Raw genomic sequence first — 25,978 nt, 5'->3', positions numbered from 1 at the left:
TTGGATCAAATACATCATATAAAGTACCTTGGATCAATGTTTTAGAATGTGACTCTGTTTTAAGTATATAAACAAGAAAATCCTAGGACTCCAGAAAGTAAGCAAAGTGGTCTTTCTTAAAGAAAAACATTTCTAGTGGTTTTTTTTAACACTTATTGGATACTAGTTGTTCCTGCCACAACCAGGACCAGGACCTACACCTAGAACCACTGCTGCACAGGGTTCTCTTTGTTCCCACAGGTTTTTACTAAGATATACTGCCCTCCTCTGGACTGGCCTTAGTACTCTGACACCATTATACTCCAGCTTGGACTGTAGCCTTCAAAACAGCTGTCTGGAGTGAGAGGTGAGAATAACAATCGATTAATTCTGTCCATTATTTCAATGTGTAACAATTTTTCACTGATCTGTGTGGATTTGTATTGTGTACAATCGTTCTATATAACAGCACCTTGCCTAACGAGAAAATGATTCTACACCTTAAATCTGTTAAGTGGCCTGGGATCCCTATGGATCCCTGGTCGAAAGTAGTTCACTATGGAATAGGGTACGATTTGGGACACTGGCCTGGTTACCTCCAAAGGGACATGAGATAATGAGATCTGGTGCATGAACCCAGTTACCTAACTCTGTACTAAATGGCACCCTCTGTAGTGCACTATTTATCGCCTGGTAGGGTACCACTTGGGACTATGTCCTGTTTTAGAAGATAGAACAGTCCTTGCATACTAATGAGTTCATTGTTCTAGAATGCTCAAATGTAATACGAAGTTCTGTCCCAAATTGGCACCCTGTTCTCTATATTGTGGACTACTTTTGACCAGGGCTCAGTAGTGCACTATGTATGGAATAGGGTGCCAATTTGAGATGTAGACATACAGTAGGATTCTTTATGTTGACGGCCAGATAATCATGCCAGGTCATATGTAATGTCTTTGGCTGTACTGAATAAATAGGCTACTGCTGTCTCTGGTGTTTAATGCTTATTTATTTCACAAGGAGTATGAATGTGTAACAGTGGCTAGTCATGTTGTGTAACTAACATAGGGCCTTTACGTACCAAATGGCAACCTATTCCCTATATAGTGCTCTACTTTTGACCAGGACCCATAGTGGGCATTACTATATAGGGTGCCATTTGAGATGTTATGTATGGGTTAAAACGGTTTGTGGAGCGCAGGAGACCCAGATGATCATAGTCGATGTCAAATGCAGAATCTATAATTACTGCTATTGAAAACTATATGAAGAGAAAAGAGCAAGTCTGAAGTTCTCACGCCGATATCTGTACTACGTTAAACGAGTGGGTGGGAACTACATTAACTCGCTCCTCGTCTCTAAAGTGGACTTCGAGATCAAGCGTCATTCGGCGGCATGTCTCCAGGACAGGAGTCGACTGTTGCGCGCAAGGAAAAGTAGCCTCGTCTGGGGTGCAGGGAATCTATGGAGACTTGAAAGTCTGACTGAAGGACACGGAGAACGTCAGGTAAAAGTCATACATTTTTTTTTACGACAATCTTCTTCGAAACCGCATGAGGGGCTTAGTGCCACGAAAAAGGGTTCAAATAGCGAAACGCAAGTCAGGTTAGCAATCCACTCACCAGTGTGGAAACACTCGCTAGCTAGCTAACACTAGCTGGATCCAGTCAGGCTGGGACTCAGTTGATTGCTAGCAAGCTAATAATAACACGCTAGCTACCATTGCTAACCTAACAAAGAGCATATTTCTAGACTAGGTTTTAACTAGTTGGCTAGCTGAGCCAGATATCCAGTTAGATTGGTTTGCCACAAGTTATGGCGTGGAATTGTGCCAAATTCTCCGCTGTTAATTGACCATAAAAGTGGTTGTATTTGCTTGATATCTAACGGGACAGTTTAGTAATAAAGTTAGCAAACCACTAGGAATGTGTCCCATGCGACCTCATCTGCTCGGTCTCCGCCGAACGCGAAACCAAAAATGTCTGCACGTGTTCCGCACCCCGCACGGGAAGCTAGCTGATAGTGTGTGTGTGTGCCTTACTGTAACGAGGTGTGTCCCCCAAATGTGTTATTTGGAGTGTAACTCGTGTGTTTGTGAGATATGTGTTGGCTTTCTGGAAGGTTCCACGTGTTGAGCTGTAAGAGTCAGACATGTTAGACACATTGAGAAAGAACACTTTAGTGTCAACAATGGAGAGAGTAGTCGAATGTCTTGCTTTGCACGGATCGGCCTTTTTTAGTTGGCTATGTGTAGTTAGTTACCCTATAACGTTATTCTGTCAGTGCCGGCTTGCTCACACAATGAGCCCATCATTTCACCATGACTTGTACGTTTCCATTGCCACAATGAATGATAAAACAGATTGTCCCATCTAACAACTTTGGATACCTCGACGGTGTCCCAAATGATACCCAAATTCACAACATAGTACACTAGGTGGCCTGGTCAAACGTGGCGTCACTGTACAGGGAAAGGGTTCCAGGTGGGACGGATGTCTTTTTCTTTTTAATGCCTTTATTTGGGAGACGTGATCTGTTTTGGATCAACAGTAAAACACAGACCAGAAATGTTCATGCCGAATTTCGACCTCTTCCTGTAATTAGTGTTTTTTTGTTCTTCATTCCTGTGGTAGTGTTCAAATCCTTGTTTGTGTCTGAGGTTGAGCTATAAACATCTGTCATCTTTAAAAAGCCTTATGAAATGGTGTCCGTAAAGCTGAGGGGGCGGTCCAGGGGGCGGTCCAGGGGGCGGGTCCAGGGGGCGGGTCCAGGGGGCAGACGGGTGGCTTATTCAATGGAGTACAGTAGTACGATCCTTCAGATAGGAAAGCATACTTTTCTATTTAAATGGTCTGTAACATTACACTGAAGCACTCTCCTGGATAAGCCTCTGGTCTGACAGTGAACCCCATTCATCCCTGTAGCCTGCTACTTATTATATGGGGCGGCAGGGTAGCCTTGTGGTTAGAGCGTTGGACTAGTAACCGGAAGTTCATATCCCCGAGCTGACAAGCTACAAATCTGTCGTTCTGCCCCTGAACAGGCAGTTAACCCACTGTTCCTAGGCCGTCATTGAAAATAAGAGTTTGTTCTTAACTGCCTTCCCCATGGTCCCTGGCTGGGTCCCTTCCACCTGGTCCCTACAAATGGTCTGGCTGACGTTCCTCATGGTCCCCTGAACAGGCAGTTAACCCACTGTTCCCTGGCTGTCATTGAAAATCTGAGTTTGTCCCTCTGGGACGCTGGTCTGCCTTCCCCATGGTCCCTGGCTGGGTGGTCCCTTCCACCTGGTCCCTGGCTGGGACGCTCCCTTTCCTGGTCCCTGGCTGGGACGCTGGTCTGGTCCCCCCTGGTCCCTGGCTGGGACGCTGGTCTGGTCCTTTCCCCCTGGTCCCTGGCTGGGACGCTGGTCTGGTCCTTTCCCCCTGGTCCCTGGCTGGGACGCTGGTCCCTTTCTCCCTGGCTGGGACGCTGGTCTGGTCCTTTCCCCCTGGTCCCTGGCTGGGACGCTGGTCTGGTCCTTTCTCCCTGGTCCCTGGCTGGGACGCTGGTCTGGTCCTTTCTCCCTGGTCCCTGGCTGGGACGCTGGTCTGGGTCCCTGGCTGGGACGCTGGTCTCCTTTCTCCCTGGTCCCTGGCTGGGACGCTGGTCTGGTCCTTTCCCCTGGCTGGGATGCCCTGGTCCTCCTGGTCTGGTCCTTTCCCCCTGGTCCCTGGCTGGGACGCTGGTCTGGTCCCTTTCTCCCCCCCTGGTCCCTGGCTGGGACGCTGGTCTGGTCCTTTCTCCCTGGTCCCTGGCTGGGACGCTGGTCTGGTCCTTTCCCCCTGGTCCCTGGCTGGGACGCTGGTCTGGTCCTTTCCCCTGGTCCCTGGCTGGGACGCTGGCTGGCTTCAGGGTTTAATTGAGGTGTTGGAGAATCCAGAGAATTTCAGCCTCTGTGGGAATGCTGCTGGCGAGAGCAGCGGTGTGTGTATCACACCCTGGTTGTCTCCCAAATGGCAAAGGGTGCTATTTGGGAGACCACCAGGGTGTGAATTCTGATTCCCTCTGAAGTGTGTAGTCAGTGTGTACTGCACTCATTCACTCCCCCTCACATACAGTATTTGAAAAGGAATGGACTGGTGTGAACCTGGAGTCCTCAGTTGAAACAATACCAAAGTGGCCCACCCCGCCTCGGGTTTGTTCAGAAGCTGAGAGAAGTACCTGGATAAATGTGACCACTCTCAAATGCATAGACAGAGCTATGGATGCAAAGACTGACCATCCGTGATATCAACATTATAGGTATTACCATGTTTTGAGACTATACAGTGTTTCCATTTCCATTGTTTACAAACATTGGAGTTTATATTTTGTGTTCTGATGGGGTACAACAGTTGAACTAAGCTCATGAAACATAAGTTAGCCTATATTCTTCAATAATCAATGTGTATATAGCATTAATTTAGAAGTCAACAAATTAATGTAGCAACTAAGGATTCTAGCTTTAAGGAATATGGTGGATATAATCCCCTCTCAAATTCATGCTTAAACCCATCCAGTGCTCTAATTTAAACCCACATAAAAAAAATACTACAGTTTACTATGTAATACTATAGTACTTACTATAGAATTCTGTAGTAAAACTTAGTATACTACATACTGTAGTAGTACAATTCCCTCGATCATGTGTAGTACTTAGTATAGAATTTTGTAGTATAGTGTACAATGCTATAATACATATTAAGGTATTATCCACACAAAAAACCACTAGTAAATACTACAGTTTTTAATTTGCATATACCCTGTCTATTCCCCCTCCCCCATATCACAATTTGTGCCACCCGTAAGTCAGAAACCTACATGACAAGTACAAACCATACAATGTGTTCCCTATGGTTATAGAAAAGAGCAGAAGCTCTGAAGTCCCCGTTCAGAACCCAGTCCTACCTATCTACAGGTTCTGCTCCTTTATTCTTTCTCCAGTATTTTTCCTCAAGGAGAAAGCTCCCCACTTCTGTCTCAAAGATAAACAAAAACACTTCAGTAAATACTACATACAGTAATGTCCCCCAAAACACTTAAGGAAATACTACAGTATACAACAGTCTGCAAAACACTACAGTAATTACTGTTTCTATATAATAAAAAATACTACAGTATTTGTACTACAGTAAACTGTAAACACTACAGTCTGCAAAAACACTACAGTAATTACTTTTTCTCTATATAAAAATGTACTATGGTATTTATACTATAGTAAACTGTAAACACTACAGTATATATGAATGTTTTTCATACCGTCATATTGATTCTGTACTGTTTACTATAGTAAACAGGGGTTTATTTGACACAGATTTCTTGTAGTTAGTTATAGTTATAAGCAGTGGTGCAGGCAATCACCCTCAGTCCAGTGTGCGGGGGTGAATGTATGTCCAGCGTGCGGGGGTGAATGTATGTCCAGGGTGTGGGGGTGAATGTATGTCCAGGGTGCGGGGGTGAATGTATGTCCAGCGTGCGGGGGTGAATGTATGTCCAGCGTGCGGGGGTGAATGTATGTCCAGGGTGCGGGGGTGAATGTATGTCCAGGGTGCGGGGGTGAATGTATGTCCAGCGTGCGGGGGTGAATGTATGTCCAGGGTGCGGGGGTGAATGTATGTCCAGGGTGCGGGGGTGAATGTATGTCCAGCGTGCGGGGTGAATGTATGTCCAGGGTGCGGGGGTGAATGTATGTCCAGGGTGCGGGGGTGAATGTATGTCCAGCGTGCGGGGGTGAATGTATGTCCAGCGTGCGGGGTGAATGTATGTCCAGCGTGCGGGGGTGAATGTATGTCCAGCGTGCGGGGGTGAATGTATGTCCAGCGTGTGGGGGTGAATGTATGTCCAGCGTGCGGGGGTGAATGTATGTCCAGCGTGTGGGGGTGAATGTATGTCCAGCGTGTGGGGGTGAATGTATGTCCAGGGTGTGGGGGTGAATGTATGTCCAGCGTGCGGGGGTGAATGTATGTCCAGCGTGTGGGGGTGAATGTATGTCCAGTGTGTGGGGGTGAATGTATGTCCAGGGTGTGGGGGTGAATGTATGTCCAGGGTGCGGGGGTGAATGTATGTCCAGTGTGTGCGGGGTGAATGTATGTCCAGGGTGCGGGGGTGAATGTATGTCCAGGGTGCGGGGTGAATGTATGTCCAGGTGTGGGGGTGAATGTATGTCCAGGGTGTGGGGTGAATGTATGTATGGTGCGGGGGTGAATGTATGTCCAGGGTGTGCGGGGTGAATGTATGTCCAGCGTGCGGGGGTGAATGTATGTCCAGCGTGCGGGGGTGAATGTATGTCCAGCGTGCGGGGGTGAATGTATGTCCAGCGTGCGGGGGTGAATGTATGTCCAGCGTGCGGGGGGTGAATGTATGTCCAGCGTGCGGGGGTGAATGTATGTCCAGCGTGCGGGGGTGAATGTATGTCCAGCGTGCGGGGGTGAATGTATGTCCAGCGTGCGGGGGTGAATGTATGTCCAGCGTGTGGGGGTGAATGTATGTCCAGCGTGTGGGGGTGAATGTATGTCCAGGGTGCGGGGGTGAATGTATGTCCAGGGTGCGGGGGTGAATGTATGTCCAGCGTGCGGGGTGAATGTATGTCCAGGGTGCGGGGGTGAATGTATGTCCAGGGTGCGGGGGGTGAATGTATGTCCAGTGCGGGGGTGAATGTATGTCCAGCGTGCGGGGGGGTGAATGTATGTCCAGGGTGCGGGGGTGAATGTATGTCCAGGGTGTGGGGGTGAATGTATGTCCAGCGTGCGGGGTGAATGTATGTCCAGTGTGCGGGGTGAATGTATGTCCAGCGTGTGGGGGTGAATGTATGTCCAGCGTGTGGGGGTGAATGTATGTCCAGTGTGTGGGGGGGTGAATGTATGTCCAGCGTGCGGGGGTGAATGTATGTCCAGCGTGTGGGGGGGTGAATGTATGTCCAGCGTGCGGGGGTGAATGTATGTCCAGGGTGTGGGGGTGAATGTATGTCCAGCGTGCGGGGTGAATGTATGTATGTGCGGGGTTGAGTGTATGTGCGGGGGAGTGAGTGTATGTGCGGGCGGGCGGGGTGCCCCCAACCCTAAAATGTCATTTTTTAAACGGCGTATTGAAAATCATACTGTGATATTTCGGCCCGGTATATCGCCCAAGCCTAGTAGTGTTTTTGCAACACTACAGTGAATACTACAGTATTCCTACCATAGTATACACTATAGGGGAATATTTCTTTCATGTGGGAACCCACTAGGTGGAGTGTGTTAATACATGTCAGGGAGTGCGGGGTGAGATGTGGATGTTTGAATGTTGAACGGGGTTTCAATGCTCCTGATCCCGGTGGTGATGAAAACCAACCTGACAAATATAGGCCACACAATGATACCAGGGACTTCAGCTGAGTTGACTATGCACTCTTGACCTCTAGGCTAATCAACATAATGGGGTAATGTTTTCAGTCTCTTCCCCCTCCCCAGGGTATGACCACATGACGTTCTTTGTCCAATGTATGTACACTAAGAGTGAGGAATGAAAGCCCTCTGGAGTGGCAGTGATCTGACCAAATGGAAACTGTTGAACATTACAGCATGTTGTCTACAGCAAGACTGAAATGGTTGGACTATTGTCCTTTAAAGGTCAACGCTGCTATTTCAGATGAGTCACTCTGAAGGTATTTAAGTTGGAAAGCAAGCATTTCAGGTTAGCTAGCAATCCCGTATGATTGGGCATTGGGTAATAACAAGGTGTTGTCTCCCTGTGTTCCTTTTCAGGTTCTTCTGTGTTGCCACAGGCAGGCAGGGCACCAGATGACTGGTGTGTACTGGGAGTAGGGCTTTCAGTCGCTGCGCTGCATTGGAGCACAATTCACAGGTGAGTGTCAGAGGTTCACTTCCTACTTTACTACTTCCATTCTTCTGTCAGGGGTGACCTTTTTTATTTTTAACACTGATTGGTTAAACATGAATCTATGTTTGAAACAATGCTCCATTCATGATGATGTCTGAGTAACTAAGGTGTGAAGAGGGACAACAATGTGTCTGTTGTGGTAATGTCTTTTCTGCTGTGTGTGTGTGGTGTGTCCATCTTTCTGGACAACCCAGCCACAGTGTGTTTGATTAGGCCAGTTTGTACTCTCCTCTGTCTGGACAGTGGGGTTGGTTAGGGCAGTATCTACTCTCCTCTGTCTGGACACTAGGGTTGGTTAGGGCAGTTTGTATCTACAGTCTGGACACTAGGGTTGGTTAGGGCAGTATGTACTCTTCTGTCTAGACCCACTAGGGTTGGTTAGGTGTTTGTACACTCCTCTGTCTGGACAGTGGGGTTGAGAATTGGACCGCAGTATGTACTCTCCTCTGTCTGGACAGTGGGGTTGGTTAGTGGAACTCTCCTCTGTCTGGACAGTGGGGTTGGTTAGGGCAGTATGTACTCTCCTCTGTCTGGACACTAGGGTTGGTTAGGGCAGTTTGTACTCTCCTCTGTCTGGACACTAGGGTTGACTACAGTTTGTACTCTTGTCTGGACACTAGGGTTGGTTAGGGCAGTTTGTACTCTCCTCTGTCTGGACAGTGGGGTTGGTTGGGGCAGTATGTACTCTCCTCTGTCTGGACAGTGGGGTTGGTTAGGAAGTTTGTAAGCTCCTCTGTCTGGACAGTGGGGTTGATCTGACAAATTGTAACTGTCTGGACATTTGGTTACAGTATGTTGTCTCCTCTGTCTGGACAGTGGGGTTGGTTGGACTATTGTCTCTCCTCTGTCAACACTAGGGTTTTCAGATGAGTCTCTCTGTCTGGACAGTGGGGTATTTAGGGCAGTTGGAAAGTCTGGACATTTCAGGTTAGCCAGTTTGTACTCTCCTCTGATTGGGCACTTGGGTTGGTAACAATGTGTCCTCTGGACAGTGGGGTTTTAGGGCAGTATGTACTCTCCTCTGTCTGGACACTAGGGTTGGTTAGGCAGTATGTACTCTCCTCTGTCTGGACACTGGGGTTGGTTAGGGCAGTATGTACTCTCCTCTGTCTGGACACTGGGTTTGGTTGGGGCAGTATCTACTCTCCTCTGTCTGGACAGTGGGGTTGGTTAGGGCAGTATCTACTCTCCTCTGTCTGGACACTAGGGTTGGTTAGGGCAGTATGTACTCTCCTCTGTCTGGACTGGGGTTGGTTAGGGCAGGTTCTTGTCTGGACACGGGTTGGTTAACATGTACTCTCCTCTGTCTGGACACTGGGGTTGCAGGGCATATCATGATGATGTCTGGTGTACTAGGGTTGGTTAGGGCAGTTTGTACTCTCCTCTGTCTGGACACTGGGGTTGGTTAAGTATGTACTCTTCTGTCTGGACACTGGGGTTGGTGTCAGTATGTTCAACCTCTGTCTGGACAGTGGGTTGATTAGGGCAGTTTGTACTCTCCTCTGTCTGGACAGTGGGGTTGGTTTTAACAGTATCTACTCTCCATCTGTCTGGACACTAGGGTTGGTTAGGGCAGTTTGTACTCTCCTCTGTCTGGACACTAGGGTTGGTTAGGGCAGTATGTACTCTCCTCTGTCTTGGGGTTGGTTAGGCAGTTTGTACTCTCCTCTGTCTGGACAGTGGGGTTGGTTAGGGCAGTATGTACTCTCTCTGTCTGGACAGTGGGGTTGGTTAGGCAGTTTGTACTCTCCTCTGTCTGGACAGTGGGGTTGGTTAGGGCAGTATGTACTCTCCTCTGTCTGGACACTGGGGTTGGTTAGGGCAGTTTGTACTCTCCTCTGTCTGGACACTGGGGTTGGTTAGGGCAGTTTGTACTCTCCTCTGTCTGGACAGTGGGGTTGGTTGGGGCAGTATGTACTCTCCTCTGTCTGGACAGTGGGGTTGGTTAGGGCAGTTTGTACTCTCCTCTGTCTGGACAGTGGGGTTGGTTAGGGCAGTTTGTACTCTCCTCTGTCTGGACAGTGGGGTTGGTTAGGGCAGTATGTACTCTCCTCTGTCTGGACAGTGGGGTTGGTTAGGGCAGTATGTACTCTCCTCTGTCTGGACACTAGGGTTGGTTAGGGCAGTATGTACTCTCCTCTGTCTGGACAGTGGGGTTGGTTAGGGCAGTTTGTACTCTCCTCTGTCTGGACAGTGGGGTTGGTTAGGCCAGTTTGTACTCTCCTCTGTCTGGACAGTGGCGTTGGTTAGGGCAGTATGTACTCTCCTCTGGACAGTGGGGTTGGTTAGGGCAGTATGTACTCTCCTCTGTCTGGACACTAGGGTTGGTTAGGGCAGTATGTACTCTCCTCTGTCTGGACACTGGGGTTGGTTAGGGCAGTATGTACTCTCCTCTGTCTGGACACTGGGGTTGGTTGGGGCAGTATCTACTCTCCTCTGTCTGGACAGTGGGGTTGGTTAGGGCAGTATCTACTCTCCTCTGTCTGGACACTAGGGTTGGTTAGGGCAGTATGTACTCTCCTCTGTCTGGACTGGGGTTGGTTAGGGCAGTTTGTACTCTCCTCTGTCTGGACACGGGTTGGTTAGGGCAGTATGTACTCTCCTCTGTCTGGACACTGGGGTTGGTTAGGGCAGTATCTACTCTCCTCTGTCTGGACAGTGGGGTTGGTGAGGCCAGTTTGTACTCTCCTCTGTCTGGACACTGGGGTTGGTTAGGGCAGTATGTACTCTCCTCTGTCTGGACAGTGGGGTTGGTTAGGGCAGTATGTACTCTCCTCTGTCTGGACAGTGGGGTTGGTTAGGGCAGTTTGTACTCTCCTCTGTCTGGACACTGGGGTTGGTTAGGGCAGTATGTACTCTCCTCTGTCTGGACAGTGGGGTTGGTTAGGGCAGTATGTACTCTCCTCTGTCTGGACAGTGGGGTTGGTTAGGGCAGTTTGTACTCTCCTCTGTCTGGACAGTGGGGTTGGTTAGGGCAGTATGTACTCTCCTCTGTCTGGACAGTGGGGTTGGTTAGGCCAGTTTGTACTCTCCTCTGTCTGGACAGTGGGGTTGGTTAGGCCAGTTTGGACTCTGTCCCGACAGTGGGGTTGGTTAGGCCAGTTTGTACTCTCCTCTGTCTGGACAGTGGGGTTGGTTAGGCCAGTTTGTACTCTTTTCCCTTTATAGGGAACTACTTCTGACCAGGGCTCATAGGATGCTATTTGGGGCACAACCTTTATCCAGGAGGAGTGGGGAAAAAACATCCTCTCCACCAAGACTTTGAAACTATGTAAAAAAGAGCGATCAACGTTGTTGTTACTAACATCCTGGTTGGTAGCTGATGAAGTGGAAATCTTTTGATGTGGGTTCCCTACCCTCTCCAGCCTTCCAGGTGCTGTGTTGTCTGTCAGTCTGCCTGAGGTGAGGGCAGACAGACTGGTTTTGATGTAGGGTGAAGTTGCCCTTAGACACTGATCTTGGGACAGTTTAGCATTTTCCCCACTAATGGTTAAGGTTAGGATTGGAGGCAGAGAAGCCTATCATAGATCTGTACCTAGGGGAAAGTTCATCCTGTAGTGTTATTGTTCCATTCAAATGTCTCTCAAAAACATATTATTTACAAGCTGTTATAATGGGACGCTGTTGTTTGCATTGTGGCAACATGGGGTTTGTTTACATGTCAGATTGTTGTATAATACACCTGAGTATACCACACCTTAGGAACACCTGACCTAATATTGGGTCTCAAAGGATCATAGGGGTTTAAAGGGTGTGTCTCAGTCACCAGATCTCAACCCAATTTCAACACTTATGGGAGATTCAGGAGCGGCGCCTGAGACTGTTTTCCACCACCATCATCAATACACCAAATTATGGAATTTCTCATGGAAGAATGGTGTCACATCCCTCCAGTAGAGTTCCAGACACTTGTAGAATCTTTGCCTTGGTGCATTGAAGCTGTTCTGTTGGCTCGTGGTGCCCAACACCCTATAGAGTTCCAGACACTTGTAGAATCTTTGCCTTGGTGCATTGAAGCTGTTCTGTTGGCTCGTGGTGCCCAACTCCCTATAGAGTTCCAGACACTTGTAGAATCTTTGCCTTGGTGCATTGAAGCTGTTCTGTTGGCTCGTGGTGCCCAACTCCCTATAGAGTTCCAGACACTTGTAGAATCTTTGCCTTGGTGCATTGAAGCTGTTCTGTTGGCTCGTGGTGCCCAACACCCTATAGAGTTCCAGACACTTGTAGAATCTTTGCCTTGGTGCATTGAAGCTGTTCTGTTGGCTCGTGGTGCCCAACACCCTATAGAGTTCCAGACACTTGTAGAATCTTTGCCTTGGTGCATTGAAGCTGTTCTGTTGGCTCGTGGTGCCCAACGTCCTATAGAGTTCCAGACACTTGTAGAATCTTTGCCTTGGTGCATTGAAGCTGTTCTGTTGGCTCGTGGTGCCCAACACCCTATAGAGTTCCAGACACTTGTAGAATCTTTGCCTTGGTGCATTGAAGCTGTTCTGTTGGCTCAATGCCCAACGTCCTATAGAGTTCCAGACACTTGTAGAATCTTTGCCTTGGTGCATTGAAGCTGTTCTGTTGGCTCGTGGTGCCCAACACCCTATAGAGTTCCAGACACTTGTAGAATCTTTGCCTTGGGCACCACGAGCCAACAGAACAGCTTCAATGCACCAACACCCTATAGAGTTCCAGACACTTGTAGAATCTTTGCCTTGGTGCATTGAAGCTGTTCTGTTGGCTCGTGGTGCCCAACACCCTATAGAGTTCCAGACACTTGTAGAATCTGTGCCTTGGTGCATTGAAGCTGTTCTGTTGGCTCGTGGTGCCCAACGTCCTGTTTTGGGCTTTCCTTTATTCTGTTACCTCTATGTTGGTGTGTTCAAGTCAAAGTCCTTGTGATTTTTGTCATGATGTTTTTTGTGAAGATTAGAACGTAGACCAGAGAAAGCTGTAAGTATAGGCTGTGACAAGCCTTGGTTTGAGTGTTTCACCAGTAACCACTTATAGGCTTGAATTGGGAAACGGTTCTGTTCTCTTATATAGTGAATGTTGGAGACATCTACCAGTGGGACCCGTCAATGTCTGTCCCAAATGGCACCCTATTCCCTATATAATGCACTATGATGGGCCCTGGTCAAAAGTAGTGCACTATAAAGGGAATAGGATGCCATTTGGAACTTCTCCATTGTTTTAGCGAGTTGCTTGTTGGGGTTATGGAAATGAAGGCTTTTCGTACTGAATCACTCCATTGATGGTCGCTTACTGCTCCAGTTGTTTCACCCTTGTTATGCCAGGTATTTTGCATCAAGGCCCTACATTTGTGTTTGATTGGGATTTTGGGAATTTGTCACTGTGCACTCATTAATATCCAAATCAAATGTCGTTACCATAGAAGTTAAAATAGACATTTTAAAGGGGTGTTTCATCAACATCCATCTTGAATTATACAAAGGTTGGGTCTCATCCTGAATGCTGATTGGTTAAAACTGCATTCCACCTGGTGTCTATTCCATAAGTTACCACCGGCTAAATCTATGACTTTAAATTGAATCTGTTCTTTCTGACTACACAATCCACTGTTTCATCAGCCCAGCCAGTCAATTTATAAACTTGACCTCCACTATAAAAAGTATGTAGACATTATCTCGCGTTTCTTTTAGGCTAACATTTAGTTTACAACAGTGGGTATTTGTATAAACCTTGCGGTCTGTCTCTCTGACATTTGCAACATTTGAATATTGAAACAATGTAATATCCAGCTGTCCCATAGTAATGAAGGAGTCGGGGCGAGACAGGAGGCAGCTTTTCTCAGCCAGTCGAAATCACGAATCAGCTGGCATCATTGTTATGGTTTGTTCGTTCTAAATGTTCTATTGCCATACTGGCTGGCAACGTTCTTATCCCTTGCTTGCTTGCTAGCCAACTACGGATAACTTACAATCAGGTCAAACAGCAAAGGAGCTGCATTTGCATTTGTTTAAGCTGTTTTCTAGTGACATTTATTTGGATACATCCAATGCGCTAATGAGGTGTGATTTCACCTGGCATAGAAAATGTGTTCTCTTGTCAGGACACTGTTGTTCATAGGAGCTAGGCAACAGCACAGCTAACACAATCACATCAAACGGAAGCTGGAAAGACGAAACTAGCTGCTTTGTTTCGTTTGACATTTTTTCAATTGACACTTCTTTGTATGTGTGTATATACACTGCTCAAAAAAATAAAGGGAACACTTAAACAACACAGTGTAACTCCAAGTCAATCACACTTCTGTGAAATCAAACTGTCCACTTAGGAAGCAACACTGATTGACAATACATTTCACATGCTGTTGTGCAAATGGAATAGACAACAGGTGGAAATTATAGGCAATTAGCAAGACACCCCCAATAAAGGAGTGGTTCTGCAGGTGGGGACCACAGACCACTTCTCAGTTCCTATGCTTCCTGGCTGATGTTTTGGTCACTTGAATGCTGGCGGTGCTTTCACTCTAGTGGTAGCATGAGACGGAGTCTACAACCCACACAAGTGGTTCAGGTAGTGCAGCTCATCCAGAATGGCACATCAGCGAGCTGTTGCAAGAAGGTTTGCTGTGCCTGTCAGCGTAGTGTCCAGAGCATGGAGGCGCTACCAGGAGACAGGCCAGTACATCAGGAGATGTGGAGGAGGCCGTAGGAGGGCAACAACCCAGCAGCAGGACCGCTACCTCCGCCTTTGTGCAAGGAGGAGCAGGAGGAGCACTGCCAGAGCCCTGCATAATGACCTCCAGCAGGCCACAAATGTGCATGTGTCTGCTCAAACGGTCAGAAACAGACTCCATGAGGGTGGTATGAGGGCCTGACGTCCACAGGTGGGGGTTGTGCTTACAGCCCAACACAGTGCAGGACGCTTTTCATTTGCCAGAGAACACCAAGATTGGCAAATTCGCCACTGGCGCCCTGTGCTCTTCACAGATGAAAGCAGGTTCACACTGAGCACATGTGACAGAGTCTGGAGACGCCGTGGAGAACATTCTGCTGCCTGCAACACCCTCCAGCATGACCGGTTTGGCGGTGGGTCAGTCATGGTGTGGAATGGCATTTCTTTGGGGGGCCGCACAGCCCTCCATGTGCTCGTCAGAGGTAGCCTGACTGCCATTAGGTACCGAGATGAGATCCTCAGACCCCTTGTGAGACCATATGCTGGTGCGGTTGGCCCTGGGTTCCTCCTAATGCAAGACGATGCTAGACCTCATGTGGCTGGAGTGTGTCAGCAGTTCCTGCCAGAGAAAGGCATTGATGCTATGGACTGGCCCGCCCGTTCCCAAAACCTGAATCCAATTGAGCACATCTGGGACATCATGTCTCGCTCCATCCACCAATGCCACGTTGCACCACAGTCTGTCCAAGAGTTGGCGGATGCTTTAGTCCAGGTCTGGGAGGAGATCCCTCAGGAGACCATCCGCCACCTCATCAGTAGCATGCCCAGGCGTTGTAGGGAGGTCATACAGGCACGTGGAGGCCACACACACACACTACTGAGCCCCATTTTGACTTGTTTTAAGGACATTACATCAAAGTTGAATCAGCCTGTAGTGTGGTTTTCCACTTTAATTTTGAGTGTGACTCCAAATCCAGACCTCCATGGGTTGATAAATTTGATTTCCATTGATCATTTTTGTGTGATTTTGTTGTCAGCACATTCAACTATGTAAAGAAAAAAGTATTTAATAAGAATATTTCATTCATTCAGATCTAGGATGTGTTATTTTAGTGTTCCCTTAATTATTTTGAGCAGTGTATATATGTATGTAAAAATGATCCCAGCTGATTCATGATTTCAACTGGCTGAGAAATGCTGCCTGCCTCCCTGTTTGTCTTGTCCTGACTCGTTTATTACTATGGGACGGCTGGAGATCGAATTTGAATATTGAAAACATTTAGCAAATGTCAGAGAGACGGACAGAAAGGTTTATACAAATCTCCGCTGTTGAAAACTAAATGTTAGTCTAAAAGAAATGGTATATGATGTCTAGATGCTTTTTATAGTGGAGATCAACTTTATAAATGACCTGTCAGGGTAGATGAGACAGGGGATTCAGCAGTCAGATGGAACAGAGTAAATAGGCATTTTAACTTCATAGATTTAGCCAGTGGTAACTTGTGGAATAGACACCGGCTGGAATGTGTTTCAGGATTAGACCGACTCGTTGTATAAAACTAGACATGACCGCCTGGTCTTCCTGATATCTACCTGATGTCTTCCTGGTGTGAGACGGGCCGTTTTATACAAGGACCTGTACATACAGTGCATTGGGAAAGTATTCAGACCCCTTGACCCTTTTCACGTCTCTGCCATATACATAGGCTGACATTATGTGGCCTTCTGATTGCAAGTCTGCATAGAACTATTGATTTTGTGGATATAAAAATTGTATTTTCTTTTTCTTTTTTTAAAAAACATTTTGTGTTTGTCCTCCAGCCATGCAGCAGGTGCTGGATAACCTGAGAGACATGCCGCCCACCACGGGGGCCAAAGACATCGACCTCCTCTTCCTCAAGGGAATCATAGAGAGCCCCATAGTCCGCTCCCTCGCCAAGGTAACATACACACTCCATCATATCATCAGTTAAGAGAGAAGAGAAGGAGGGGAGAGGAAGAGGCACTCAGTGCCACCATATAAATGTCTCCTCCATCTTGTCAGAACGGACTGTGCCAATAACAGCCATGACTCAAACAACAGCAGTCTGGAACGTTTTGGCAACGAGTGTTTGAATGTATGGTATGGCCAATTAGCCAGTCAGTCTGCCAGTACACGGCACAACTGGCCAGCAATTTTAGTTGCTTGCAACCGAGTTGGTTGCTTGGGAAACACCCCCCTGCAACCAATAAGCATCTCATCTGCAACTTGGTTGAATCCAGTTCAAACTTTGTGCAACTAGTTGCAAGCAACAGCCAATCAAAACAAACACTTTTGTCACATGATCCATTTGAAGGTTCGGAATTCTGACCCAGTTGTCATGTCACCACAGCTGTTCGTGCTGCGCAGAACAACCTGCAATCAGGGTTGACAGAACAGAGACTAACACAACAGGAATTGTATACAAGTTATTTGTACATGGTTTAGCAGTCAATAAATGTAATTTCGAAGAGAAGCCAAACCTCTCCTTGACCAGTTTCAACTGAAGTTGTCCACCATGAACTGTGCTAGCTTGGTTAGCTCGTTGTTAACTAGCTAGGTGTTGGTGTTTGCCGTGTAATTTTGGCTAGCTAGCTGTGTTGGTGTTTGCAATGTCCTTTAGGCTAACTAGCTAAATTGTACAGGCTGCATTTCTACGGTGTCCTTGCTGTCACAATAACCAAACCGTTGGGTGAACACATTGGTGAAACCACAACGTAATGCAGCAGATGACATGGGTTGAGTTTAGAATTCTCAAACCATCCGCTTCAATTTGATTGGCTGTTGCGTGCAATTTTAATCACATTTGAGTTGCTTCATTTAACCGCAGAGTTGCTTGAGATTACGTCACTTGCAACTGCAACTAGAATTGCGTTAAAGTGGCTTTGTGTAAGTAACCCCAGCCTAAGTCTCGGTGGTTACTGCCGGGTGCATGGGGTTAACAGCTGCACATCTATGTTTAACACTGCAGTGAAATGTCATCTACAACGTGTTTCAGAGGGTCAACCATGTCACAGTCCGTAGAGGCCAGGGGCCTGTCTAATTTATAAACCGCAGTGGTGTTAAAGTACTTAAGTAAAAATACTTTGCAGTTTTTGGGGGGTATCTGTCCTTTACTTTAAAACCTGTTTCTGCATCTGGGCTGTATGGGTGAGAGGGAGTGTGGACAGTACACTGTACAGTTGTCCCTTGGTTGTATTTGATTCCATTTGTTTTCCTTTTGAAGTGGTGTAAAGTACTTTTAAAGTATTTTTTGGGGTGAATCTGTACTATAGTAATCATATTTTGGACTCATTTTACTTCATTACATTCCTAAAATGTCTTTACTTATTACTCCATACATTTTCCATGACACCCAAAAGTACTCATTATGTTTTGAATGCTTAGCAGGACAGGAAAATTGTCTAATTGACACACTTATCAAGAGAACATTCCTGGTCATCCCTACTGCCTCTGATCTGAAGGACTCACTAAACAGAGAACATCCCTGGTCATCCCTACTGCCTCTGATCTGGAGGACTCACTAAACAGAGAACATCCCTGGTCATCCCTACTACCTCTGATCTGGCAGACTCACTAAACAGAGAACATCCCTGGTCATCCCTACTACCTCTGATCTGGCGGACTCACTAAACAGAGAACATCCCTGGTCATCCCTACTACCTCTGATCTGGCGGACTCACTAAACAGAGAACATCCCTGGTCATCCCTACTACCTCTGATCTGGCGGACTCACTAAACAGAGAACATCCCTGGTCATCCCTACTACCTCTGATCTGAAGGACTCACTAAACAGAGAACATCCCTGGTCATCCCTACTGCCTCTGATCTGGAGGACTCACTAAACAGAGAACATCCCTGGTCATCCCTACTACCTCTGATCTGGCAGACTCACTAAACAGAGAACATCCCTGGTCATCCCTACTACCTCTGATCTGGCGGACTCACTAAACAGAGAACATCCCTGGTCATCCCTACTACCTCTGATCTGGCGGACTCACTAAACAGAGAACATCCCTGGTCATCCCTACTACCTCTGATCTGGCAGACTCACTAAACAGAGAACATCCCTGGTCATCCCTACTACCTCTGATCTGGCAGACTCACTAAACAGAGAACATCCCTGGTCATCCCTACTACCTCTGATCTGGCGGACTCACTAAACAGAGAACATCCCTGGTCATCCCTACTGCCTTTGATCTGGGGGACTCACTAAACAGAGAACATCCCTGGTCATCCCTACTGCCTCTGATCTGGTAGACTCACTAAACAGACTCACTAAACAGAGAACATTCCTGGTCATCCCTACTGCCTCTGATCTGGCAGACTCACTAAACAGAGAATATTCCTGGTCATCCCTACTGCCTCTGATCTGGAGGACTCACTAAACAGAGAACGTTCCTGGTCATCCCTACTGCCTCTGATCTGGCAGACTCACTAAACAGAGAACATCCCTGGTCATCCCTACTACCTCTGATCTGGCGGACTCACTAAACAGAGAACATCCCTGGTCATCCCTACTACCTCTGATCTGGCAGACTCACTAAACAGAGAACATCCCTGGTCATCCCTACTGCCTCTGATCTGGTAGACTCACTAAACAGAGAACATTCCTACTGCCTCTGATCTGGCAGACTCACTAAACAGAGAACATCCCTGGTCATCCCTACTGCCTCTGATCTGGTAGACTCACTAAACAGAGAACATTCCTACTGGATCTGGAGGACTCACTAAACAGAGAACATTCCTGGTCATCCCTACTGCCTCTGATCTGGCAGACTCACTAAATAGAGAACATCCCTACTGCCTCTGATCTGGCAGACTCACTAAACAGAGAACATCCCTACTGCCTCTGATCTGGAGGACTCACTAAACAGAGAACATTCCTGGTCATCCCTACTGCCTCTGATCTGGTAGACTCACTAAACAGAGAACATTCCTACTGCCTCTGATCTGGAGGACTCACTAAACAGAGAACATTCCTGGTCATCCCTACTGCCTCTGATCTGGCAGACTCACTAAACAGAGAACATCCCTGGTCATCCCTACTGCCTCTGATCTGGCAGACTCACTAAACAGAGAACATCCCTGGTCATCCCTACTGCCTCTGATCTGGCAGACTCACTAAACAGAGAACATCCCTACTGTCTCTGATCTGGAGGACTCACTAAACAGAGAACATCCCTGGTCATCCCTACTACCTCTGATCTGGAGGACTCACTAAACAGAGAACATTCCTGGTCATCCCTACTGCCTCTGATCTGGCAGACTCACTAAACAGAGAACATTCCTGGTCATCCCTACTACCTCTGATCTGGAGGACTCACTAAACAGAGAACATTCCTGGTCATCCCTACTGCCTCTGATCTGGCAGACTCACTAAACAGAGAACATTCCTGGTCATCCCTACTGCCTCTGATCTGGCAGACTCACTAAACAGAGAACATTCCTGGTCATCCCTACTGCCTCTGATCTGGCAGACTCACTAAACAGAGAACATTCCTGGTCATCCCTACTGCCTCTGATCTGGCAGACTCACTAAACAGAGAACATTCCTGGTCATCCCTACTGCCTCTGATCTGGTAGACTCACTAAACAGAGAACATTCCTACTGCCTCTGATCTGGAGGACTCACTAAACAGAGAACATCCCTGGTCATCCCTACTACCTCTGATCTGGAGGACTCACTAAACAGAGAACATTCCTGGTCATCCCTACTGCCTCTGATCTGGCAGACTCACTAAACAGAGAACATCCCTACTGCCTCTGATCTGGACGACTCACTAAACAGAGAACATTCCTGGTCATCCCTACTGCCTCTGATCTGGCAGACTCACTAAACAGAGAACATTCCTGGTCATCCCTACTGCCTCTGATCTGGCAGACTCACTAAACAGAGAACATTCCTGGTCATCCCTACTGCCTCTGATCTGGCAGACTCACTAAACAGAGAACATTCCTGGTCATCCCTACTGCCTCTGATCTGGCAGACTCACTAAACAGAGAACATTCCTGGTCATCCCTACTGCCTCTGATCTGGCAGACTCACTAAACAGAGAACATTCCTGGTCATCCCTACTGCCTCTGATCTGGACGACTCACTAATAAACACAAAGAAAAAAAGTGTTTAATTTTTTGTATTTTTTTGTACCATCTTTGAAAGGCCATAAGGAGTAGTGTGTTTGTTTGTTGTGACATGCTGACATCTGGTGGACATTTTACACTAGGTTCATTTTTCACAGGGAAAAAAAGCTGACCATTAAATCAGGCTTTGTTTCTACAGCATGGAATGCAACACCGTGTGCTTCATAGGAAAAAAACAAATAAAACCTGAAATATTTAATATTTACTACACAACAAATGAAAGAACAACAATAACTGAACGACTGAAAAGCACCCCAAGGAAAAGCTCAACTTAAAAGATGTTTTAAGATCTCTTTTAAATATGTCCACAGTTTCAGCCCCCCTCAGGTTCTCTGGCAGGCTGTTCCAGAGGCCGGGGGCAGAATAACTGGTCCTGGGCGTTGGGATAGTTAAAACCTGAACTAAATACTGTGTGTATTAATGTGTGTCTCTGCAGGCACATGAGAGGCTGGCGGATGTGAAGCTGGAGGCTGTGAGAGACAACAACCAGCAGCTGGTCTCAGAGATCCTAGACTCCCTCACAGGACTGAGTAGTAGAGACGCCTCCGCTGAGGAACTAGCCAACATCCTCCAGGAACCACACTTCAAGGTACTCACACACCTATGTGTACATACACACACACACACACACACACACACACACACACACACACACACACACACACACACACACACACACACACACGTACACACACACACACGCACACAGTACCGTTGAGTTGTTAGAGCTCGCCTGAAAGTAGACTAGAGAATGACTGTCCTGTCAATCACCATATTACTCCTGAAGTTTCTGCCTCGCTGTCTCTGCCTCGCTGTCTCTGCCTCGCTGTCTCTGCCTCACTCTCTCTCAAGATTCACTTCATTTCAATTTGCTTTATTGTCATTATGTAACAATGTACATGTTGCCAAAGTTTTCTTTGGAGATTAACATTATTATAAGAATAATAATCATCTCTCTCTCTCTGGTTGGAACTACACTACATGGTCAAAAGTATGTGGACAAGCATGTGGACATGCTCGTCGAACATCTCATTCATTGACTCTCTGGTGCCTCTACGGCAGTGAGAGCTGTGACTCTGGTGCCTCTACGGCAGGGAGAGCTGTGACTCTCTGGTGCCTCTACGGCAGCTAGAGCTGTGACTCTCTGGTGCCTCTACGGCAGTTAGAGCTGTGACTCTGGTGCCTCTACGGCAGTTAGAGCTGTGACTCTCTGGTGCCTCTACGGCAGTTAGAGCTGTGACTCTCTGGTGCCTCTATGGCAGTTCGAGCTGTGACTCTGGTGCTTCTATGGCAGTTCGAGCTGTGACTCTCTGGTGCCTCTACGGCAGTTAGAGCTGTGACTCTCTGGTGCCTCTACGGCAGTTAGAGCTGTGACTCTCTGGTGCCTCTACGGCAGTTAGAGCTGTGACTCTCTGGTGCCTCTACGGCAGTTAGAGCTGTGACTCTCTGGTGCCTCTACGGCAGTTAGAGCTGTGACTCTCTGGTGCCTCTACGGCAGTTAGAGCTGTGACTCTCTGGTGCCTCTACGGCAGTTAGAGCTGTGACTCTCTGGTGCCTCTACGGCAGTTAGAGCTGTGACTCTCTGGTGCCTCTACGGCAGTTAGAGCTGTGACTCTCTGGTGCCTCTATGGCAGTTCGAGCTGTGACTCTCTGGTGCCTCTACGGCAGTTAGAGCTGTGACTCTCTGGTGCCTCTATGGCAGTTAGAGCTGTGACTCTCTGGTGCCTCTATGGCAGTTAGAGCTGTGACTCTCTGGTGCCTCTATGGCAGTTAGAGCTGTGACTCTCTGGTGCCTCTACGGCAGTTAGAGCTGTGACTCTCTGGTGCCTCTATGGCAGTTAGAGCTGTGACTCTCTGGTGTCTCTACGGCAGTTAGAGCTGTGACTCTCTGGTGCCTCTACGGCAGTTAGAGCTGTGACTCTCTGGTGCCTCTATGGCAGTTAGAGCTGTGACTCTCTGGTGCCTCTACGGCAGTTAGAGCTGTGACTCTCTGGTGCCTCTACGGCAGTTAGAGCTGTGACTCTCTGGTGCCTCTACGGCAGATAGAGCCGTTGTGTTAATTTATATTATTATGAAGAAGAAATTGTTGTCCTCAAATGAGACCCTGGTATCAAATGGTTATAATAATCTGTCTTTGACTCTCTCTCTGTCTCTGCTACTTGCCCCTCCTAGAGATAAAAAAAAAAAATAGCCTATTCTGTCTGGACCAATGAGAAACTGCGGCCTGAGGGGGGCTATGTCCCTGTTCCAATGGGAGTGGAGGGGTCAAGTGGGGGAGGTAGACACATTTCTGGGTTAGGGAGTTCTATCATGTGTGAACCAGATCTGTACTGATGCATGTTACTGCTCTCTCGGTCTGTCTTTCAGTTTCTGTTTTTCTCTTTCTTTCTCTGTCTCTCTCTGTTCTGTCTCTCTTTGTCTCTGTGTCTTTCTCTGTCACTGTTTTTCTCTGTGTCTCTCTGTGTGTGTGTCAGATATTCATCCTGTGATATGGCTGCTCTGCAGGTGAGAACTTAACAGTCTTGTTCCTCCTTTCCTTCCTGTGGGACTGATTCATGATTGTATTTCCTGCATGCTACTTTTGGTCTTAAACATACACTGGTTGTGAAGAAGTGTAGTCTACTTGTGAAGAAGAGCTGTGATTGGTTCATATACACTGGAGGGGCAGTTACCCAGTAGGTCGTGTGTTTCTCTCGTCAGTTGGTAGTAAATCAATGAGTGTTGCTGCTTGACTACGACATGATTAAATAGTGTTGTTGAGGAGGAGGGTGTGGAGACAGGTCTGTGTGATATGTTGAGGAGGAGGGTGTGGAGACAGGTCTGTGTGATATGTTGAGGATGAGGGTGTGGAGACAGGTCTGTGTGATATGTTGAGGAGGAGGAGGGTGTGGAGACAGGTCTGTGTGATATGTGGAGACAGGTCTGTGTGATATGTTGAGGAGGAGGAGGGTGTGGAGACAGGTCTGTGTGATATGTTGAGGAGGAGGGTGTGGAGACAGGTCTGTGTGATATGTTGAGGATGAGGGTGTGGAGACAGGTCTGTGTGATATGTTGAGGAGGAGGAGGGTGTGGAGACAGGTCTGTGTGATATGTGGAGACAGGTCTGTGTGATATGTTGAGGAGGGGGGTGTGGAGACAGGTCTGTGTGATATGTTGAGGAGGAGGAGGGTGTGGAGACAGGTCTGTGTGATATGTTGAGGAGGAGGGTGTGGAGACAGGTCTGTGTGATATGTTGAGGATGAGGGTGTGGAGACAGGTCTGTGTGATATTTTGAGGAGGAGGAGGGTGTGGAGACAGCTCTGTGTGATATGTTGAGGAGGAGGAGGGTGTGGAGACAGGTCTGTGTGATATGTTGAGGAGGAGGAGGGTGTGGAGACAGGTCTGTGTGATATGTTGAGGAGGAGGAGGGTGGAGGGTCTGTGTGGAGACAGGTCTGTGTGATATGTTGATATGTTGAGGAGGAGGGTGTGGAGACAGCTCTGTGATATGTTGAGGAGGAGGGGGTGTGGAGACAGGTCTGTGTGATATGTTGAGGAGGAGGAGGGTGTGGAGACAGGTCTGTGTGATATGTTGAGGAGGAGGGTGTGGAGACAGGTCTGTGTGATATTTTGAGGAGGAGGAGGGTGTGGAGACAGGTCTGTGTGATATTTTGAGGAGGAGGAGGGTGTGGAGACAGCTCTGTGTGATATGTTGAGGAGGAGGAGGAGGGTGTGGAGACAGGTCTGTGTGATATGTTGAGGAGGAGGAGGGTGTGGAGACAGGTCTGTGTGATATGTTGAGGAGGAGGAGGGTGTGGAGACAGGTCTGTGTGATATGTTGAGGAGGGTGTGGAGACAGCTCTGTGTGATATGTTGAGGAGGAGGGTGTGGAGACAGCTCTGTGTGATATGTTGAGGAGGAGGGTGTGGAGACAGCTCTGTGTGATATGTTGAGGAGGGGGGGGTGTGGAGACAGCTCTGTGTGATATGTTGAGGAGGAGGGTGTGGAGACAGGTCTGTGTGATATGTTGAGGAGGAGGGTATGGAGACAGGTCTGTGTGATATGTTGAGGAGGGGGGTGTGGAGACAGGTCTGTGTGATATGTTGAGGAGAGTGTGGAGACAGCTCTGTGTGATATGTTGAGGAGAGTGTGGAGACAGCTCTGTGTGATATGTTGAGGAGGAGGAGGGTGTGGAGGCAGGTCTGTGTGATATGTTGAGGAGGAGGGTGTGGAGACAGGTCTGTGTGATATGTTGAGGAGGGGGTGTGGAGACAGGTCTGTGTGATATGTTGAGGATGAGGGTGTGGAGACAGGTCTGTGTGATATGTTGAGGAGGGGGTGTGGAGACAGGTCTGTGTGATATGTTGAGGATGAGGGTGTGGAGACAGGTCTGTGTGATATGTTGAGGAGGAGGAGGGTGTGGAGGCAGGTCTGTGTGATATGTTGAGGAGGAGGGTGTGGAGACAGCTCTGTGTGATATGTTGAGGAGGAGGAGGGTGTGGAGACAGGTCTGTGTGATATGTTGAGGAGGAGGGTGTGGAGACAGGTCTGTGTGATATGTTGAGGAGGAGGGTGTGGAGACAGGTCTGTGATATGTTGAGGAGGAGGAGGGTGTGGAGACAGCTCTGTGTGATATGTTGAGGAGGAGGAGGGTGTGGAGACAGGTCTGTGTGATATGTTGAGGAGGAGGGGTATGGAGACAGGTCTGTGTGATATGTTGAGGAGGAGGAGGGGAGTGTGGAGACAGTTCTGTGTGATATGTTGAGGAGAGTGTGGAGACAGCTCTGTGTGATATGTTGAGGAGAGTGTGGAGACAGCTCTGTGTGATATGTTGAGGAGGAGGAGGGTGTGGAGGCAGGTCTGTGTGATATGTTGAGGAGGAGGGTGTGGAGACAGGTCTGTGTGATATGTTGAGGAGGGGGGTGTGGAGACAGGTCTGTGTGATATGTTGAGGATGAGGGTGTGGAGACAGGTCTGTGTGATATGTTGAGGAGGGGGTGTGGAGACAGGTCTGTGTGATATGTTGAGGAGGAGGGTGTGGAGACAGGTCTGTGTGATATGTTGAGGATGAGGGTGTGGAGACAGGTCTGTGTGATATGTTGAGGATGAGGGTGTGGAGACAGGTCTGTGTGATATGTTGAGGAGGAGGAGGGTGTGGAGGCAGGTCTGTGTGATATGTTGAGGAGGAGGAGGGTGTGGAGACAGGTCTGTGTGATATGTTGAGGAGGAGGAGGGTGTGGAGACAGGTCTGTGTGATATGTTGAGGAGGAGGGTGTGGAGACAGGTCTGTGTGATATGTTGAGGAGGAGGGTGTGGAGACAGGTCTGTG

At 47.9% G+C, this 25,978-nt stretch overlaps 1 protein-coding gene across 2 annotated transcripts in view; it reads left to right on the top strand.

The window, feature by feature from the left end:
• The first annotated feature begins 1,142 nt into the window (after positions 1-1,142).
• Positions 1,143-25,978, top strand: part of LOC127926950 (protein PALS2-like) — a 46,128-nt gene continuing 21,292 nt past the window's right edge. Inside the window, exons 1-4 of one of the 2 annotated variants that reach the window (XM_052512578.1) lie at positions 1,143-1,486; positions 7,743-7,842; positions 16,330-16,448; positions 21,108-21,260. In XM_052512578.1, the coding sequence (XP_052368538.1) occupies positions 16,332-16,448; positions 21,108-21,260 (270 nt within the window). In that variant the 5' untranslated portion in view covers positions 1,143-1,486; positions 7,743-7,842; positions 16,330-16,331. Of the gene's footprint in view, positions 1,487-7,742; positions 7,843-16,329; positions 16,449-21,107; positions 21,261-23,145; positions 23,177-25,978 lie in introns of those variants that run through there. The other variant, XM_052512579.1, reaches the window with a different exon arrangement.

Source organism: Oncorhynchus keta, unplaced genomic scaffold, assembly GCF_023373465.1.
Source record: "Oncorhynchus keta strain PuntledgeMale-10-30-2019 unplaced genomic scaffold, Oket_V2 Un_contig_8718_pilon_pilon, whole genome shotgun sequence".
NCBI lineage: Eukaryota > Metazoa > Chordata > Actinopteri > Salmoniformes > Salmonidae > Oncorhynchus > Oncorhynchus keta.
This window is presented reverse-complemented; position numbering and strand designations above follow the sequence as displayed.